Source organism: Oncorhynchus tshawytscha, linkage group LG20 (genome assembly GCF_018296145.1).
Source record: "Oncorhynchus tshawytscha isolate Ot180627B linkage group LG20, Otsh_v2.0, whole genome shotgun sequence".
Lineage (NCBI taxonomy): Eukaryota > Metazoa > Chordata > Actinopteri > Salmoniformes > Salmonidae > Oncorhynchus > Oncorhynchus tshawytscha.
Genome location: NC_056448.1, coordinates 17,426,274 through 17,446,705, shown reverse-complemented (window position 1 = coordinate 17,446,705; position 20,432 = coordinate 17,426,274). Strand labels below are relative to the sequence as shown.

The following is a 20,432-nucleotide window of genomic DNA, read 5'->3' as shown; positions in this document are numbered from 1 at the left end:
AAAACCTGTAGTGTGATTTGAAACAGTGAGTAACAACGTTTAAAAGCTCTGCAACGGGAGAGTCATTGAGTACCAGTTTAATAGCAATTATCTTATTCAAATGGACCCTGTCCAATTAAAGTAATTAGACAGTTATGTGTTGCTATGACTACAATTATCATTTAATGCATTAGGGCTTGACACTTCATTCCCATGGGCATTGTCTACACAGCTATGACTAGCAAACCTCACTCTGTCTCTTGGTGACATTTTACATGGTCACGGCTAACTATGACACTGCTTAACCTTGCTAAAGGCCACTGCTTGCTTGGCTTCCATGCCAGGTGAAAAAAGGAGCCAAAATAGATCCTCCTCGCTGTCATTTGGCTCCTTGGTATCTCCCCTCTGGACTAGCTGCTTTACTGTGGTACCTTTCCCTGTCATTAGCTGTGTCTGATTCCTGGGGAAAGTCACCAGAATTACATTCAACTCTCTGCTTTCACAATTGTAATATTGTTTCAATTTCAGCTGTGTTTTGCTTTTTTTTGTTCCCCATTACCTTCTATTACGCTGATTGGTCTGACGGGAATTGCTGTTGCCAATTTGCAATACTTGTAATTCTTTTGTGACAGTAGAGATAAATGTGTGATAGTGCAAAACCATGTACTGTGAACGTGGCTTTGACAAATATCTCAAGAGTATCAAGGACAACTTTCCAAGCATAATGGAACTCAGAATTTCTCCCCTTTGAATGAGATAATATGCCTTGAAATACACTGTCTGCTGCTTATTCTATTACAAAACACTCTTTAACCTGACATCTATCAATGAGCACAGTCTGCTCAATGTAACAGCTCATTCACAATGCTCTGTATGTTTATGCTTAATTCTCTACAATGGTTTAATCCAAACTGACTGGCACATTATCTGGGTGGAAAACGGAACATGTACTTTTCACATTTATGATCCTAATGGCCATGGGAGTTGATTGTGATTAGGCTACTTGTTATAATGTTTTGTGGCTTAGAATGTCAGAACTTCTGGTTGTACATATTGTATCGGTTTAGCGTGCTTGTCTAATTAAAGAGTTGCAATGGCAGGTTTATTCTCCATTCTTAAACCATTTTTATTAAATAACTGTTTAAAATCTGGTTTGTTTTACTCACCAAGCCAGGTAAAAAAGCTTGTGCAACGGATATTGTAAGCTGGATTTATAAGGAGCTAAATTGATTTATTTCAAGATCATGTACATCTTTTTACCTTAATTGAATCTTGTGCTTTTCCAAGTACTTATCTCTATGAATCACTTTCGCGTAACAAATGCTTTGTGTTATCAAGTGAGTGTGATAATCAGGCAAAGTTTTCTTCCTTCTCTTCCACTCACATCTCAGAGACATGGGTGGGTGTCGAGAGCATGGGAAACAAAAACACAGGAGCCAGTGGAGGCTGCTGGGGGAGAACGGCTCATAATAATGGCCGGAACGGAGCAAAATGGAAACCATGTGTTTGATGTATTTGATACCATTCCACTGATCCAGCTCCAGTTATTACCACGAGCCCGTTCTCCCCGTTAGATGCCACCAACCTCCTGTGACAGGAGCGTTAAAACTGTCCCCACAAAGCAAATGTAATGCGTGGGGTTTGGGCTTTAACATCTAACCTATTACAAAAGAGCATTCTGCCACATGCGTGTGCAACTGTCATGACAACAGCCCATGATGGGAGTGATGGTGTTGCTCTACACTAGTGAGAACCAACTGTTTGTATTTTCGCCCCAGAGCACGTTCCTCCTCACCTCAGCCCCCTGCGCTGCGCACACAGATGACTCAACCAAGGGACTCAGGGGGAGATGGATTGTGATCCACTGGCTTTTCTTTCTCTGAAATCCTTCACTCCATAGCAAGTCCACCACTGGGGACCATCTGCAAAGGAAAGTTGATCCTAACAAATAATAATACACACTGCTTCAGAATGGAAAACTGTCAATTGACAATACAGTAGCTGTTCAAGAGTTTGGTTTACTGGACCTAATGATATGGGTGCTTTAGATGTAATTATTGTTTTGCGAGATATTTTTGTGGATTGAAGATACTTGAAGACTCAATCATTTCTGTGGCATTTACCTGAAAGCTGAGAGAGAGGCACAGCCGGTTGCAAATTACCAGACTCTGCGTCAGTGAAGACACCTCACTGCATTTCATTTGCAGGCCAAAAAGCATACAATCAAGCAGCTGCACAGAGAGAATTCAGACACATTACTTCCAACCCACCCTAATTGGAAGCTGCTGATTCTCAGCTGGCTCGTTCTCACATGCGGCGTGGGCCGAGACATTAAACAATCCCTGCACAGAAGATAACACGCCTAACCAATTAGGGACCATTTCTGGCAAACACATTTTTTTTTCTTTCTTCCTCCTGCCCTCCTCTCCCCACCTGGACTTCCCCTCTGGTTGTGAGTTGTTATGACCGAAAAGCTCAAAGCAGGTTCAGACAAATCAATTCCTTGTAAATACAACCCCATAGTCAGGGCTGTATGCTCCCTGCTGTATGTATTTTGTTCCCTTGACAAATGATTTTGACATTTACACCAGTGAAAATAAAGAAGAGATCTTAGTGTGCATGTCAGATATGGAGAGAGGTGGCACATTGGGAGGGATCAGGAGGCTGCCCACTGGAAGCTGTTGGTGGAGTGGAGGAATATCTCAGGCCTCTCACAGAGGGCCAGAAGAATAACCCAACATGCCTTAATAACATGCGTCCTGCTCCAACTGCATGCAGCCACTCTTCACAGTTTTGTTCCCTAGCAACATGTCACCTTGCCTTTCAATGTAATGTTGTTGTTATTGACGAATGTAGAAATGAAGGCTGTGAGATTATTCTTTTTATAATTGAAAGCATGGTGTCAGAGAGAGCATGCTGAGGTGAGGTGGTTTCAGTTAACAATAGAGGTGTTAGAATGTAAGTCAACATCATATCAAATTCATATGCTTTACAATATTAATCCAGTAATAACTTAAGTACTGTGCATTTAGTGACATTAAAGAAATTGAGTATAGGTTCATAATGGCATCTCAATTATATAAAGGGCATTTGAATCATGTGGTTTCACAAATTTGCCTAGGAAGCATAGGTGAACACAAGTTGCAAGAGATGGCCTTTCCAACCATGCATGTTGCTGCCTGTCTTTCGACTGCATCTCCATTGACCTGTGCCCTGTGACTGTGGCTGGTTTAATTTAATTCATTAGTGGAGGATTAGAAAACTGTTGAAGTGTGACAATGAGAGATTGAATCAATACTGGTTGATAGAGCTGTAAAATAAAGCTTCTATGGAATTGTGTTATCTGACTCAGGGTTGAGGAAGAGTTGATGAGAGTTGAGACCCTTTCCTCCATCACATTCCATGCATTTCTGCAACCTTTTCTTGATCAATTTGAACAGTATTTATATTTATAACTGAAAAGAATCTCACACCTGGATGATCTAGTGTACAACAGCTAAATAATGATCTTCAAAGTATCAAGTTACTGTCGATTATGTCTCAGTTCCCAGTTCCCAGGTCAATATGTGATGTGCAAGATCTTGTAAACAATTGGCTCAATAACCGGAGATAGGAGAAATTGTACATTGGCCAGACATTGACTTGCTTCCAAATTGCATGGAATCTGTTTATATTTTCTATTCATCTTTATCACATTGATGATCAGACAGTGATGATGCAACATCATTTTATGTGACATTTCTGTCTATTGACTCAGAGTTGGGCTCAATCTTGGTGACCACTGGCATTTTGCAGTCCCTGTATTGAACCCATGAGCTTCCTCTGAGAGAAGAAATCACGCTGTGCCAGCGACTGTCTTTCAGCTGTGGATTGGACAGGTCCATGTAGGCTGGCTATTGGTTCACTGCAGTGGTCACCAAGACTTTGCATTGGAACACACTGGTACCCTTCCTTACCAGAAATACCATTTCTCACACCCATTGTTCAACATAAGATAGCATGGACCACCATGATTCAAGGGCTTATCACTCCCTAAACATTTTTATACCAACATGTCCTAATAAGAAATCCCCATTGCATTATGATTATGGTATACATAGGCCATAATGGTTCATTCTCTCTGTAATCATCCAGATAGTTTTTGTTAGCGTTAATTTCATGGGTACAGATCAGTGGAGGCTGCTGAGGGGAGGACGACTCATAATAATGGCTGGACAGCAAATGGAATGGAATCAAACACATGGAAACCACCTATTTAATATATTTGATACCATTCCACTCATTCTGCTCGAGTCCTTACCACGAGCCTGTCCGCCCCAATTAAGGTGACACCAACCTACTTTGGTACAGTTGAAAAACACTTGGAATCAGATGGACAATTGAATGCCATTGAAATACACATACTGTATGTGGAGCAACATGTCACAGTGAATGGCCAGTTCCTTTTCAGTCTCTGTGCTGTGGAACCCAGTGTGTCAGAAAGCCCCTGGGTGTGACAGGCCAGCAGCAGAGAAGAGCACAGTGATGGTTACCCTGATTCTCTCTTTACTCCCAGACTCATGAGACCATTGATGAACAAAACAACTATTCCAGGTGCAACACAGCAACTCACATATGATGACCTCAGACAGTGACCATCTCTCAAACACTATCTGCTGCACGTTCAATATTCACGCTCACACATGCAGTTACCTGCTCTGAAACACTCTCGCAACCTCAAAGCACCTGCAACCAAATCAGTCACACACAGGAAGATATGATATTTGTATTACTGATATAATGGAATCATATCTGTGAGGTACAGAACAGTAAAGGCAGAGATGGTGAGAGTAACACCTCTAAAGTGTTTTCATTTTCGTCTCACATGAGTCATTCTGAGTCACTCAACTTTGCGGCATAACAAGTCAATTATTGGGCTTTTCTCCTGCATATCTCAGCCTCTTTGAGGAAGAATACAACATTTAAGGAATGTAATTTACAGGTTATTTACTTTAAATGCACAAACTATTCAATATTTTAGGAATTTTGCAATAAATACATGCTATTACAATGTCATAGCATCCACAGTACATATAATTTGTTTTTTTGTTGCACATATTCTCATTACTATCTAAAAATACTGTAATAAATAATATAGACGTGTCTATAACTCCTTATAGTGCACAGTAAATAAAGTGAAATAGCCTATGTGAAATAGAAACCATACCATAACATAACTAGTGACAGACTGACTAGTAAATCTAACATCTCTGCCATAACCCTAACATGTACATGATCTATAATGAAACAGTGCGACCTGGTGGCAGAAAACTGAATTAGTTGAAATTGCTGTAAAGCACAGAGCCAACAATATTGTTACTTTAAAGTTTACATGACTCAAGAAAACAATGACACAATTAGTGGATTTGGATATTTCACCCACACCCGTTGCTGACAGGTGTATAAAATTGAGCACACAGCCATGCAATCTCCATACACAAACATTGGCAATTGGCAATTAGAATGGCCTTACTGAAGAGCTCAGTGATTTTCGACATGGCACCGTCAACGGATGCCACCTTTCCAACAAGTCAGTTTGATCAAATTCTGCCCTGCTAGAGCTGCCCAGGTCAACTGTAAGTGCTGTTATTGTGAAGTGGAAATGTCTAGGAGCAACAACGGCTCAGCCGCAAAGTGGTAGGCCACACAAGCTCACAGAACGGGACCACAGAGTGTTGAAAAGCGTAACGTGTAAAAATGGTCTGTTCTCGGTTGCAACACTCACTACATCGTTCCAAACTGCCTCTGGAAACAATGTCAGCACAAGAACTGTTCGTCGGGAGCTTCATGAAAATGGTTTACATGGCCAAGCAGCAGCACATAAGCCTAAGATCATCATGCGCAATGCCAAGCGTTTGCCGCCAATGGACTCAGGAGAAGTCAAAACACATTCTCTGGAGTGTGGAATCACGCTTCACCGTCTGGCAGTCCGACGGACGAATCTGGGTTTGACGGATGCCAGTAGAACGTTACCTGCCCCAATGCATAGTGCCAATTGTAAAGTTTGGTGGTGGAGGAATAATGGTCTGGGGCTGTTTTTCATGGTTCAGGCTAGGCCCCTTAGTTCCAGTAAAGGGAAATCTTAACGCTACAGGATACAATGACATCCTGGACTATTTTGTGCTTCCAACTTTGTGGCAACAATTTGAGGAAGGCCCTTTCCTGTTTCAGCATGACAATGCCCCGTGCACAAAGCGAGGTCCATACAGAAATGGTTTGTCAGTGTGGAAGAACTTGACTGGCCTGCACAGAGCCCTGACCTCAACCCCATCAAATACCTTTGGAATTAATTGGAACACCGACTGTGAGCCAGGCCTAATTGCCCAACATCAGTGCCTGACCTCACTAATGCTCTTGTGCCTGAATGGAAGCAAGTCCCAGCAGCAATGATCCAACATCTAGTGGAAAGGCTTCCCAGAAGAGTGGAGGCTGTTATAGCAGCAAAGGGGGACCAACTCCATTTAATGCCTGTGATTTTGGAATGAAATGTTCGACGAGCAGGTGTCCACATACTTTTTGTCATGTAGTGTAGCTTCATAGTCCACGTATTTTGATGGGGTAGAATGTGAAGATGGTTTATCGTTTAGCCTTTAGCTAAATAGTGTTTATTTTGTTCCTCTCTGCAACTGTTCTGGTGGCTCTATTGTAGGCTACCCTATTAATCTGCATATATTAATATGGTCTCATTTTATGCAATTCCCAATTAGTACACAAATGTTCAGTGAATGTAACGTTCACTTTAACAGATGACGTAACCTAATTTAATTCAATGTGTGCTGCTTCAGTTCTTTGCGGTAACTCCTCTGCTGTGGAAACGACGGAAGCGCAGTTCTGGATTTTGGTTTGACTGGCAGAAAGAAAGAAGGATGGAGTTTCTGACAGGAAACCCGTTTACTACACCGGTGGGCCAGCGAATAGGTAATTGTTACATTTTAACTAATAAAGTAGGTTTATAGTGGTTTGGCGCGTGAGTTTGTAGATAGTTTACATGGTTGCATCGGGCATGACAGGCTACAAGACATTGGTAGGCTATTGTTGGAAAACAGACACTATCACTCCATAAAACGACACTAGATAATCCGTAGGTAATGGAAAAGGAAATTGACGTTATTGGTTATGTATTTAATAAGAAACGAAACTGATAATTGCTTGCTTATAGTTAGTTAATTGATCAAGATTGACAGTGCAAAAAAATATTTAGATTACGCTATGACTTGAATGACACTTGCACCGCACAATAATACCATAGAGGCGGGGCTACAGTGTTTTAATCCTCAATTTAATTGGCCAGTTTGGGTATTGTTGTTGGTCTATAGACCAATCGTTTGGCAAGCTCTGGGTGGGGTGGTGAAAAGTGTTCCCTTCCTTCGTGACCTAATTTTAAGAAAGGGGAATTTCTTAAAATTCCAATCCCTAAAATCTCACTAGAAGGAACAGGTTGATGGTTTCAGCCATGGTATTCTCATTTTCCTTATGTTGTTTACCTAACAAGCATCAGGTGACTATTTTTCAGGAATACTCAGGTATTTCAATTTATTAGTTTGTTCTTGTATGACCAGAAGACCTATTTTGTTTACAAATTTACGAAGAAGATTGAAAGCTGTATTTATTTTTGATGTATACAGTAACTAAGATACTGTTTTAAAGGGCATACAGGTCTGCTCTGACTTTACATGGTTATTGCTCTATTTAGTTATTAATACTTATTTCCAAAAGGTCTTAGGAACGTTTATATGTAAAACGTTTTTATTCCATTATTTTATTATCAGTTTTCATATGCATTTAAAATAGTAGGTACCCTTTTATTTTAAATTATTATTTGTTATTTTATTTCTCAGAATAGTTCCTGATTACACTAAAGAGGGTTTTTAGTCTCTCTTACTACAAGAACCCTTGGTTTGGTCTTGAACATAATTTTCAGTTGAGTTGAATTTCAAAGCCAGATAACGTCTAGCTCAAAGGTTATGGAATAAGCTATTTTCACTTTAAATTGACTTAAATGGTGCAGATCTCGGTTCCTTGTCGTTTATGTTCACTGCTCCTACGTCTTTGACTCATCCTACTACAGTTTATACTTTTATATCATCTTTGTTGTTTCGTCTTTGTCTATAGTTTCTCTTAATGCTAGGGGGTTGCGAAACAATGTGAAGCTCAAGGTCTTATTTTTATTTGCAAAACAATTTTGAACAGATTTTGCTTTTTTCGAGAGTCTCACTCATGCCAACTTCTGGAGGTTACAGTGGGGCAACGATATTTGGCTTTCCCATGGATCTGAACACTCCGCTGGTGTCAGTACAATGAAAATACCTTTGGCGGTAATATTCTACACTTGGAATGTGACCCCTTTGGTCACTTTATTTGTCTTGTGATCAGTTACAATGACATTATGCTCATTACTGTAAACTTCTACGGGTACAACACCAAACATGAGAATGATGAGTTGCTTGAATCTATAGAGAAACATATACTTCATTGGTTATCTAAATTTCCCAATTTGTTATTATTGATAGGAGGGGACTTTAACATTACAATAGATAATTCAACTGATAGATGGCCCCCAGGTAGGCGAACCAATCAGAATTTGGGTTAATACTTTTTATGGAAAAGTTTGATCTTTCTGATATATGGAGAGAGAGAGAGAGAGAGAGAGTTTCTGGCCGACAGATCATTCACTTGGAGTAACAAAACAGGTTCCAGACAATCCAGAATATATTTTTGACTTATATCCAAATGTATTGATAGTGAGTGTGTTACCTCAAATAGTTGTACTACTCCCCTCACAGACCATAGGGCTATTTACATTGATATCAAAATATTTACCCTGATACTAACCTTGGTAGAGCATTCTACTGGAAGCTAAATAGCTCATTATTAAATTAAGATATAGTTCAATTTGAGGTTAAAGATCTGCTCTCACACTTTTGGGAAATGGCTTGTGAAGAAAATTCGTATTGCAAGAACTGGGTGCTCTTTAAATTTGAGGTGTCCAAATACCTTAGAAAATATGGTAGTAATCTTGCTGAGACCAGAAGAGCTGAGGAAGAAAAGGTGATCATTAAGATAACTTCCCTTTCTCAGAGGTCCCCAGCCGACCTCTCAGAGGAGGAGAAGATGGAACTAATTGAGTTACAAAATAAACTGGATAATATATATAAATTAAAAGCAGAAGGAGCCTTTATTAGATCTAGGAAAAAATGGATTAAGGAGGGAGAACAGAATTCATCCCATTTCTTTAGACTTGAGAAATTTCACTCTAAAAATAACGCTATCCATAAGTTAAACATTGATGGTATTATTACAGATGACCAAAAAATTAATCGCTAAATACTGGAGCAATTTTTACAGAAAATTGTATAGCTCTACATATTGTCAGGAATCCACAGATATGTTTTTTAACTCACTGAATAATGTTCATTCTATCAGTGATATAGAATCTAAACAGTGTGATGAACCCATCAAAGTTGAAGAGATTAGAGTCTATCAAACATCTAAAGAACAATAAATCACCAGGTGTTGATGGTGATATGCAGCTGTTCAGGGAAGCTAGAAACCATTATACACAGGCAGTTAGAAAAGCCAAGGCTAGCTTTTTCAAGCAGAAATTTGCTTCCTGCAACACTAACTCAAAAAAGTTCTGGGACACTGTAAAGTCCATGGAGAATAAGAACACCTCCTCCCAGCTGCCCACTGCACTGAAGATAGGAAACACTGTCACCAATGATAAATCCACCATAATTGAGAATTTCAATAAGCATTTTCTACGGCTGGCCATGCTTTCCACCTGGCTACTCCTACCCCGGACAACAGCACTGCACCCCCAACAGCAACTCGCCCAAGCCTTCCCCATTTCTCCTTCTCCCAAATCCATTCAGCTGATGTTCTGAAAGAGCTGCAAAATCTGGACCCCTACAAATCAGCCGGGCTAGACAATCTGGACCCTTTCTTTCTAAAATTATCTGCCGAAATTGTTGCCACCCCTATTACTAGCCTGTTCAACCTCTCTTTCGTGTCGTCTGAGATTCCCAAAGATTGGAAAGCAGCTGCGGTCATCCCCCTCTTCAAAGGGGGGACACTCTTGACCCAAACTGCTACAGACCTATATCTATCCTACCGTGCCTTTCTAAGGTCTTGAAAGCCAAGTCAACAAACAGATTACCGACCATTTCGAATCTCACCATACCTTCTCTGCTATGCAATCTGGTTTCAGAGCTGGTCATGGGTGCACCTCAGCCACGCTCAAGGTCCTAAACGATATCTTAACCGCCATCGATAAGAAACATTACTGTGCAGCCGTATTCATTGATCTGGCCAAGGCTTTCGACTCTGTCAATCACCACATCCTCATCGGCAGACTCGACAGCCTTGGTTTCTCAAATAATTGCCTCGCCTGGTTCACCAACTACTTCTCTGATAGAGTTCAGTGTGTCAAATCGGAGGGTCTGCTGTCCGGACCTCTGGCAGTCTCTATGGGGGTGCCACAGGGTTCAATTCTTGGACCGACTCTCTTCTCTGTATACATCAATGAGGTCGCTCTTGCTGCTGGTGAATCCCTGATCCACCTCTACGCAGACGACACCATTCTGTATACTTCCGGCCCTTCTTTGGACACTGTGTTAACAACCCTCCAGGCAAGCTTCAATGCCATACAACTCTCCTTCCGTGGCCTCAATTGCTCTTAAATACAAGTAAAACTAAATGCATGCTCTTCAACCGATCGCTACCTGAACCTACCAGCCTGTCCAACATCACTACTCTGGACGGCTCTGACTTAGAATACGTGGACAACTACAAATACTTAGGTGTCTGGTTAGACTGTAAACTCTCCTTCCAGACCCATATCAAACATCTCCAATCCAAAGTTAAATCTAGAATTGGCTTCCTATTTCGCAACAAAGCATCCTTCACTCATGCTGCCAAACATACCCTTGTAAAACTGACCATCCTACCAGTCCTCGACTTTGGCGATGTCATTTACAAAATAGCCTCCAATACCCTACTCAACAAATTGGATGCAGTCTATCACAGTGAAATCCGTTTGGTCACCAAAGCACCATATACTACCCACCATTGCGACCTGTACGCTCTCGTTGGCTGGCCCTCGCTTCATACTCGTCGCCAAACCCACTGGCTCCATGTCATCTACAAGACCCTGCTAGGTAAAGTCCCCCCTTATCTCAGCTCGCTGGTCACCATAGCATCTCCCACCTGTAGCACACGCTCCAGCAGGTATATCTCTCTAGTCACCCCCAAAACCAATTCTTTCTTTGGCCGCCTCTCCTTCCAGTTCTCTGCTACCAATGACTGGAACGAACTACAAAAATCTCTGAAACTGGAAACACTTATCTCCCTCACTAGCTTTAAGCACCAACTGTCAGAGCAGCTCACAGATTACTGCACCTGTACATAGCCCACCTATAATTTAGCCCAAACAACTACCTCTTTCCCAACTGTATTTAATTTTTATTTATTTATTTATTTTGCTCCTTTGCACCCCATTATTTTTATTTCTACTTTGCACATTCTTCCATTGCAAAACTACCATTCCAGTGTTTTACTTGCTATATTGTATTTACTTTGCCACCATGGCCTTTTTTGCCTTTACCTCCCTTCTCACCTCATTTGCTCACATTGTATATAGACTTGTTTATACTGTATTATTGACTGTATGTTTGTTTTACTCCATGTGTAACTCTGTGTCGTTGTATCTGTCGAACTGCTTTGTTTTATCTTGGCCAGGTCGCAATTGTAAATGAGAACTTGTTCTCAACTTGCCTACCTGGTTAAATAAAGGTAAAATAAATAAATAAAATAAATACAATCCTTTTCCAAAGCGTCTGGTCTATATCTTAACATTATTAAATGTGAACTCATAGCTGTCAAAGATTGTGTGACACTTTCATATTATGGTATTCCAGTAAAAGAATAACTTACATATTTAGGCATAACCATTACAAAGGATCAGAAGTCTAGAGGCTTACTAAATTTTAACCCTCTTATTAAAAACCCCAGAAGAAGCTAAATCAATGGCTACAGAGGGACTTATCTTTAAAAGGTAGAGTCCTAATAACCAAGGCTGAAGGTATCTCTAGACTAACATATGGTGCTCTATCTTTATATCTTGACAGTAAAATAAGCAAGGAGATAGACCTGATGCTTTTCAACTTTCTTTGGAGAAACCGTACCCATTACATTAGGAAAACTGCTGTAATGAACACTTGTGAGAATGGTGGACTGAATTTTCTGGACTTTACTACTTTAAAAATACTTTTAAGATCAATTGGATAAAACAATTCCTAAGAAGACCCATTTCTATCTGGAATTTTATTCCTCATCATGTCTTCTCTACTTTTGGTGGCCTTAACTTAATGTTATTTTGCAATTATAATATTGACAAAGTTCCAGTGAAACGTTCTGCTTTTCATCGGCAGGTTTTCTTGTCATGGTCTTGTCATTTATGAACACAATTTTTCTCGAACAGTTTTTTTTACTCAGTTATAAAGAATTCTTATCACTTTACAAGGTCCCTGTAACACCTAAAGATTTTGCAATTGTTTTAGATGCCATTCCCTCAGGTGTTGCTATGTTATTCAGGAACGTGTCAAGACCTGACCCTCAGAGCCTACCTTCTATTGACCCTGTTGACTCATCAGTAGGAAAGATTTGTTTCTCTTTTGGTCCATTCAACAACAGAGCGATACGAACCTTGTTTCAGCAGGATGTTGTATCTATACCTTATGTCATGCCTTATTGGAATGGATTTATTGATAATATCTGTTGGGAAAAAAATTGGATGTTGCCACACATTATTGTGTGTTGTTAACAAAATTAAGGAAGTTTCCTTTAAAATTATTCATAAATATTATCCTGCCAACCACTATATGAAGAAGTTTAAGGAAAACATCAACTCAAATTGCTCCTTTTGTAATGACCACCCAGAAACAGTGTTGCATCTTTTTTGGCATTGTATGCATGTAAGAAAACTGTGGCAAGACATCAGTAGGTTTATAATTGAACACATTTATGAAGATTTTACACTATTGTGGAGAGATGTACTGTTTGGATTCTTTACATACAATAGAAATAAGCTGAAACATTTTTATGTCATTCATTTCATTATTCTTAAGGCCAAATTTCATATACACAAATGTACATTTACAAACAGAAAACCACATTTTCGTACCCTACAAAAAGAAATTGAACTGTATTTTAAGACGGTTAAATGCTCTACTAACAAAAAAGCTGTTAGAATTGTAAGTATATGTATGTCCTTGGTCCTTGTGTAATTGTAATGTGATATTGTACCCCCTAGCCCCGCCCCAGCCCCGCCCCTAAATTGATTGTCCATTGTTTGTAATCTATGTATGCTTGTGTTCCCTCATGTGCTTTATGTATTGATCTGTTGTTAATTAAAATAAATACAATTTTAAAATTATTTAAAAAAAATAAAAAATGTTCCAATGCATCCATTTTTATCTCTATCAAACCATTTAAGAAAGAGCAATTTCTCAATCAATAATTTTGCTAGGACTGTGAGTGGGAGAGGAAAGCTGAAAACTAGCTGTTATTTGCAGAGGTTTGGAACTCTTTCTTATTGATATATTAACTAATTTACCAGGTAGACCAAAACGCCATCCCACCAAAACAGGCAACCATTTCAGTTAGACTTTTCAAACATCTCTTACACTAAAAGGTCATTACCATTTTCACAATAGTACACTGTATTATTTCCACCTAATAGTGTGAAAATATATATCAAACACAGAAATCAAATTTTTGACTGCACTGGGCCTTTAAGAAATAATAGAATAACATGCATACTGTCGATGTTTCATAGTGAGTAACATTGCTGATTTAATAATTCATCTGCTTGCCAACTTGTTTTTATGTAGACTTACAAGTGGCCTGCTATTTTATCTTTTAACCTTGAAAACTCCCCTGTGATGTAATTATAGATGGAAAAACAATCTGCCTATTTTAATGTATATGACCACAATGAGACAGTACAAGTAGGAGAGGTTGTTCTACTTTCTCGACTGAGCTAAATCCTGTTTCTATCCCCTCATATTCAGAGAAATGAAGACAGAACATTTAAATGGTTTAATAAGCGTCTGCCAAGGAACCTAATGCTGGTCACAGTGACTATGTCTTCCAGGTAATTTTATGCAAAATAAAGTGCAATGTCTCAATTGTTTTTGTTCTCAGAATATGCAACCAGCTCCAGTCTCCAGTCGGAGGACTGGGCCCTCAACATGGACATCTGTGACATCATCAATGAGACAGAGGAGGGGTGTGTATCCTCTGACATAATGGACAATTTTTTCCTTTGACAGCTTACTGTATTGTGCTCTTGTTGTTTGAAGTTGATTGTTTACCTACAATGATTACAGGCCTAGAGATGCATACAAAGCAATAAAGAAGAGGATTGTTGGAAACAAGAACTTCAGAGAGGTCATGCTGGCATTGACTGTGAGTGTCACATTTACCTCTCTCATTCACCATATTTTTTCCTTTTCTTCATGAACTTGTAATCTAACTTTCTTTCTCTCGCCATCTCTCTTATGTCATGTTGGTTCTCAGGTACTGGAAGCGTGTGTGAAGAACTGTGGCCACAGGTTCCATGTGCTAGTCTCAACCAGGGAGTTTGTTGAGGGGGTTCTTGTCAGGTCCATCTTACCCAAGAACAATCCCCCTCTGGTCCTGCATGACAGAGTGCTCAGCCTTATACAGGTGAGAGATAGCATTGGTACTCATACCTTCAGTAAGTCACAGAGCTGTGTTGGAATTGAAAGCTAGCTATTGTCGGGTGTGTGCTGTTTATGATGTGTGTCTGTCTATTGTTCAGGCATGGGCAGACGCATTCCGCAGCTCACCAGCTCTGACGGGCGTGGTCTATGTGTACGAGGACCTGAGACGGAAAGGACTGGAGTTCCCCATGACTGAACTAGACGGATACTCCCCCATTCACACTCCAAATAGGGTATACCTTCAAACAATGACTGGTGAAAATGCATGCATTTCCTCACTGACAAATACAGAGTACAACTTTCTGCTAAACCTCTCTAAAGTTGTTTTAACTCCCTAACACTAGTCTCTAACTCAAATGGTCACTGTGCTCTGTCCACCAGACTGTGCCTGATAACGGGCCTGTCACTGTATCTGCTGCACCCTCATCCCCCAGGCCTGTCCCCATATCACCACAGCTTCCTGCATCCCAACAGAGTGAGCAGGGACCCCTCACCTTCACACCTTATCAGGTGATTGGAATGCTCACGTCATACAGGGGCCTCTAAAATGGCATGGCTTTTCTTTTAGTAACACAACAATCTTTTGCATGCAGGCTGAATTCACTCCAGGGCATTACTTTAAAATCCAATTACCTTGTGCACTGTGGATGTTTCACAGTTACTTGTTTCACATTCAGAATTTATAATAAAAGTTGATGCTTTACAGTATTATGCCAACCCAACACAATTTAGCATATGAGTGCTGATGCCATTGACTCCTATTCCAGGTTAAAAAGTTGAAGACCGACCTGGGAGTGGTTCGAGGTAACCTGACAGTAATGTCAGATATGATGTCTCAACTGGATCCAGCAACAGCCAAGCATTCAGACACAGAGCTGCTTCAGGTTAGTTGGTTCACTCGCTGGGCTCTCTCTATGGCTGTGACACACGTCATCTGTTTGTATCCATCTCTCTTTTGTCCATTGCTGACTCTCTGTATCTCCTGCTCTCTCTCTCTCTCTGTCAGTAGGAGTTGTATGCAGCATGTAAAGACATGCAGGATAAGATAATGGAGCTAGTCCCAAGACTCAGTGAGGAGAAACTGACCGAGGAGCTGCTGGTTGCCAATGACGAAATCAATGCCACATTCACTCGCTACCAGAGGTATTGTCCTAAATGATCAACATCAGCTACAGTCAATAATTCCTGCTATGATAGCAGTATGATTTTCATTATTTCCTTTCCAGGTTTCAGAGACAAAGAGCTACACAGCAGGTAAGTGCCTTTTCTTAAGCATCTGTGGTCCTTTACCCTTATCACAAATGCATGTTTGGATGAGAAATATGTACTGTTCAAGTTCTTCACATTTTTCCCAATCGCCTAGAGCCCAACCTACGTCAACCTTATTGACCTCAGCGCAGCAATCAAGCCTGTTGTTACAGCTCCCACCCACAGCCATCTCAGCCGATCAACAGTGGACACAGTGTCTAGTCAGATGACAGGACTCAGTAAGTAACTACAGTGTTCCTCTGATAGAGGTTCTCAATGTGTCTCTATAGTACAATTCATTCTCTTACCCTGTTTTCCCCCATAGGTATGAGGGAATTCGATGAATTTGCACAGAACAGGAGCATCTCACAGACACAACTAAGACCGAGGTAATGGACAGCTCCAACAAAAGTCCAGGTTTAGTTTTCATGGTAGAATGGATTGTTCAGACTTGTAGCAAGAGTGAGAGGGAGCTTACTAAAGCAGGTCTCTAAAGCAGGTCTCAAGAATTTCTCCTGTCTTAGTACTGTATAACAAATGGACTAGTGCTGTGGTTGTCTTGTCACTCCCTGGCTTGTTTAGGTTATAACAGTCCTGCTCCAGCTAAGGTGGTGCACTAGTCTAGACCGGAAGTGAACCTGACTGGCTCAGGATGGCTGCTTATCTCTCTCAAGTTATTTGTGCCCTTCATTCTGTCAATAAGGATTATGAATGGAGTCTGACATGAACTGCAAGCTTATATGGCTAGTGAGAGAATTGCAAACATTTTCAATCCAAATGTTGAAGGAATGTTCCTCTATATTTGGTTTTCCAATAAAGTTGTTCATACTTTGGCCAACGGTTACTTGTGGAGATGGCTAATATTCTACTACTGTATGTACACTGTAAACTGCATCATTTTCTAAGCAGTGAAATATGTGTTTCAGTGAGCGGAATGAAGGTGTTGCCGACAGTCTGGCTCAAGCACAGAACACCAGATTACAGAACACTGGAACGGTCAGTAACCCCAGAATTATTTAACCCAGTACAGATTTGAAAGGATGTTTGTTTAGGAAGGGCATTGCTTGTGTCCATGGAGTCCTTATGCCCTGTGGAGTGTCACTAATATGTACAATAACCCTGTGTCTTAGTTAATGTGTTGGTCTGCTATGTGTAAACAATGTTCTGTGTCCTGCCGCAATTTTGTTAGTGCTATAAGATTCTGTCTCTGTTTTGTCTCCTTGTTCATAACCCAATGGTTTTGTGTTATGGCATGCATGTCTACCGGTATCTTTGTTCATAAAAAAAATGTCGATCTGTGTAAAGGGTGACAGCCCAGACATCACCCCCCTCAGCTCCTTGACACAGTTTGATTGGATGATGGAAAAGGGAATGGTGGGTCTGATTGGCTGGCACAGTGCCATTCCATTTGCATTCTACCCCTGGTGCTTATGCTGGGATGTTTTGCATTCAAGCATGTTTAGTGTGTATTTTAATGAATGATTGTTTCCTTCCGTCTTTGCACTGAGATGGTTGTATGATCTTTTTTCCGGTGTGCCTTATCTGGTTATTTTTAGCTTACTTTGATTTTTGCATTCATGTGTTGAGTGTAATAAGTGTTCATTTCTGAAACTGATGGTGTGTATTGGCACATCTTAAAGGGATACTTCTGGATTTTGGCAATGAGGCCCTTTATCTACTTCCCCAGTGCCATATGAACTCACGAACACCATTTTTGTCTGTGTCCAAAATGGCCTCATTGCCAAAATCTCCAAGTATCCCTTTTTAAATGATAACTCTTCTGAATCATTATTATACTTGCTAATTTACTCCCACTCTCTTCTGTTTTCCCTGCTGTAAATTTGGTGTGGTGGATGGATCCCTTGTTTCCCCTGTCTAAAATAAACTGGTTTCAATCAGAATACTAGGGGTCAGCATGCTTGAATGGTGGTTATGTGTAGATTGCCAAAGACAAATGTAATGGTACTCTAGAGTCTGGCGGTCACAAGAAAACAGTGGCTTACAGTACATCCTGACAGTAACCTCTTGCCTAACTCCCCAGATCCCTGTGAGTCAGACGTCTGTGATGGATGACATTGAGAAGTGGCTGGATGTGAACGAGGTGGGTCACTGTTAGCATTCACTCAATGTCATGGTATACAAGCAGAGTCCAACTTGGTTCCATGTTATACCAGTGCCAGTCCTTGCACCCCCTCTCTAATTTGGTTTTATGGACTTTATGCTTTACCCCAGCAAATGTAACATTCCTGAATTCTTGAACACATTCAATTTTGTTTGGACATGTGACTTTTGACGTGAACACAACAGTCATGGCTTTCATGTGTGTTATGTGTATCACAGGAGGACGACATGGCTGATTCAGAGGGTGTGACAAGTGAGGGTGAGCGTCTATTTCTCATCCACTCCCTGGGTATCGCTATGTAGATACAACAACAGTTTAGTTTGCTTCCTTGTACAATTACAAAGTCCTGAGTAATCCCTCTTTGAGACCAACAAAGCCCGCCTAAGGCAACTTCTCCTTCTCCCTCCTTTTAGAGTTTGACAGGTTTCTGGCAGAAAGAGTGAGAGCAGCGGAGCGACTCCCGTCCCTGAAAGCTTTTTCTCGTGACGACAACAACCACTCAGAAAAATAGGCCAAGCCGCAACCTGTCACATAACCAATGCCATTTTCCCAAATAGTGTGAGAGGACTGAACTGGCTGAATGTATGATTGGCACATACAGTGAGTAAATGACTGGTGGGAACAACAACTCCTGACAATAGGGTTGTGCTACTTACACTCAGGTACACTACAGAACTACTTTATGATCAACTCTCCTGGGTTAAGGTCTTCATCTAGTACATTTTAATGTATATTTTTATGTTACGGCTAAATTAACTTGGACCAAGTGTTTTTAACTTACACTAAGAGTGTTTTATGATAAGAACTTAAGTCGTCCAGTGCCACTATAAATATGGATATCCAGTTGAGGAGGCTGGTGGGAGGAGCTATAGGAGGATTGGCTTATTATAATGAATGGAATGTAGTCAAACATGTGGTTTCCTTATGTTTGGTACGGTTCCATTTATTCCATTCTAGACATCATAATGAGCCTGTCCTCCTATAGCTCCTCCCACCAGCCTCTGGTATGGCTGCGGATACAAACATTTGCACAATTATTAAGTTTAGTTCCTGTTATGTTTCTTAGAAGAGAATGGAATATGCCCAATATTTTCAGATGAACATTGAATGGTGTGCATTCCAGAAAATGCAGGCATGATAAACACAATGTTAGTAGATTGCAATAAGCTATAATTAGAGGAAATGAATTATGTGATGCTCATGATGAATCCCGTTTGTAATACAGGACACTTTTAGGAAGAGCAATACAAACGAATTTGTTTCTGGAGTACTTGAAGTTTATCAAATGTTACACAATGTCATGATGAATTACTGTAACATTAAACACAGGTGAAGTCTTAAAGATAGTTTGTTTTTATTCACTCTGAGATGGGTGCTCAGCGTGTGGGCTGATTTCTGTGATTGAATAACACAAAGGTTTTGCAATTTCCAATGTCATTTAAAAAAGCATGTTGAATCTGTCAAGTACTTACAGGAGTGTTAATGCTTTTGTCATATCAACTTTAAAAGTTGTCTGAAGAAACTGGAATGCCATAACTTTTACACGGAACAGCAAAGTGTTGAAGGGCTCCAAACAGCTGTGGCAAGGGGAAGTTGAACTATGTATTTTTTCCTGATACAAGGAATTGATATCCCAAGTTCAACGTTTTAAAAACGAACATGCCTAAAACCAAAGTATGGAAGAGGCAATTTAGAAATGTGTTGTGAAGCATAAACTAGGCCAATGTTTGGTTCTCTGAAATACTGCATTTTTGATCTGTAAATCTATTCTGCATGGTATCTAAACTATACTGAACTAAAACATAATTGACCATTTTACTGAGTTACAATTCATGAAATAAATGTAATTAGGCCCTAATCTATGGATATCACATGACTGGGCAGGGGCGCAACCTGGTTGGGCCTGGAAGGGCAAAGGTCCGCTTGGGAGCTAGGCCCAATGATTATCTGGCAATAGTTCTGGTGGACCTTCTTGCATGCTGGTTGCATGTTCCCTCAAATGGAGAACTCTGTGGCATTGTGTTGTTTGACAAAACTACACATGTTTGTGTCCTTTTGTCCCCAGCAAATGAGAAATGCTTACTAATCGGGATGTGAACCAATTTGAGCCGTGTTACGTGTTGTTTATATTTTTGTTCAGTATAAATCAAGATTGTTGTCTTGGTCTTTTTCAGAATAAGCTGTTTACCTCCATTTCTGTATCCTGTGTACAAGTGGAAGGAATTTTATGTATGTAACCTTTATTTAACTAAGCAAGTCAGTTAAGAACAAATTCTTATTTACAATGACAGCCTACCTTG

General features: G+C 40.3%; 2 protein-coding genes across 8 annotated transcripts in view; both read left to right on the top strand.

Moving 5' to 3' along the window:
* LOC112219368 (guanine nucleotide exchange factor VAV2) overlaps positions 1 to 20,432 on the top strand; it is a 1,336,992-nt gene that overhangs the window by 168,327 nt on the left and 1,148,233 nt on the right. The gene's annotated exons all lie outside the window — the stretch shown is intronic.
* On the top strand, positions 6,787 to 19,474 carry LOC112247003 (target of Myb protein 1). 3 transcript variants are annotated; one of them, XM_042302280.1, is made up of 16 exons: positions 6,788 to 6,936; positions 14,221 to 14,305; positions 14,406 to 14,484; positions 14,596 to 14,745; positions 14,861 to 14,995; positions 15,144 to 15,272; positions 15,530 to 15,646; positions 15,772 to 15,905; positions 15,989 to 16,016; positions 16,126 to 16,249; positions 16,336 to 16,399; positions 16,937 to 17,006; positions 17,316 to 17,384; positions 18,052 to 18,111; positions 18,351 to 18,390; positions 18,546 to 19,474. In XM_042302280.1, the coding sequence occupies exons 1-16, from the start codon at positions 6,885 to 6,887 to the stop codon at positions 18,641 to 18,643; spliced, it is 1,434 nt and encodes a 477-aa protein (XP_042158214.1). In that variant the 5' UTR covers positions 6,788 to 6,884; the 3' UTR covers positions 18,644 to 19,474. The 3 variants fall into 3 exon arrangements, with proteins under 3 accessions (XP_042158216.1, XP_042158214.1, XP_042158215.1); XM_042302282.1 differs by lacking the exon at positions 15,144 to 15,272 and having other exon boundaries at positions 6,787 to 6,936; XM_042302281.1 differs by lacking the exon at positions 17,316 to 17,384.

Coding starts and splice junctions, on each gene's coding strand:
- LOC112247003 (XM_042302280.1), top strand. CDS start 6,885: ATGGAGTTTCTGACAGGAAACCCGTTTACTACACCGGTGGGCCAGCGA. Junction 6,937..14,220: donor ACCGGTGGGCCAGCGAATAG/GTAATTGTTACA, acceptor TTTTGTTCTCAG/AATATGCAACCAGCTCCAGT. Junction 15,647..15,771: donor CAGACACAGAGCTGCTTCAG/GTTAGTTGGTTC, acceptor CTCTGTCAGTAG/GAGTTGTATGCAGCATGTAA.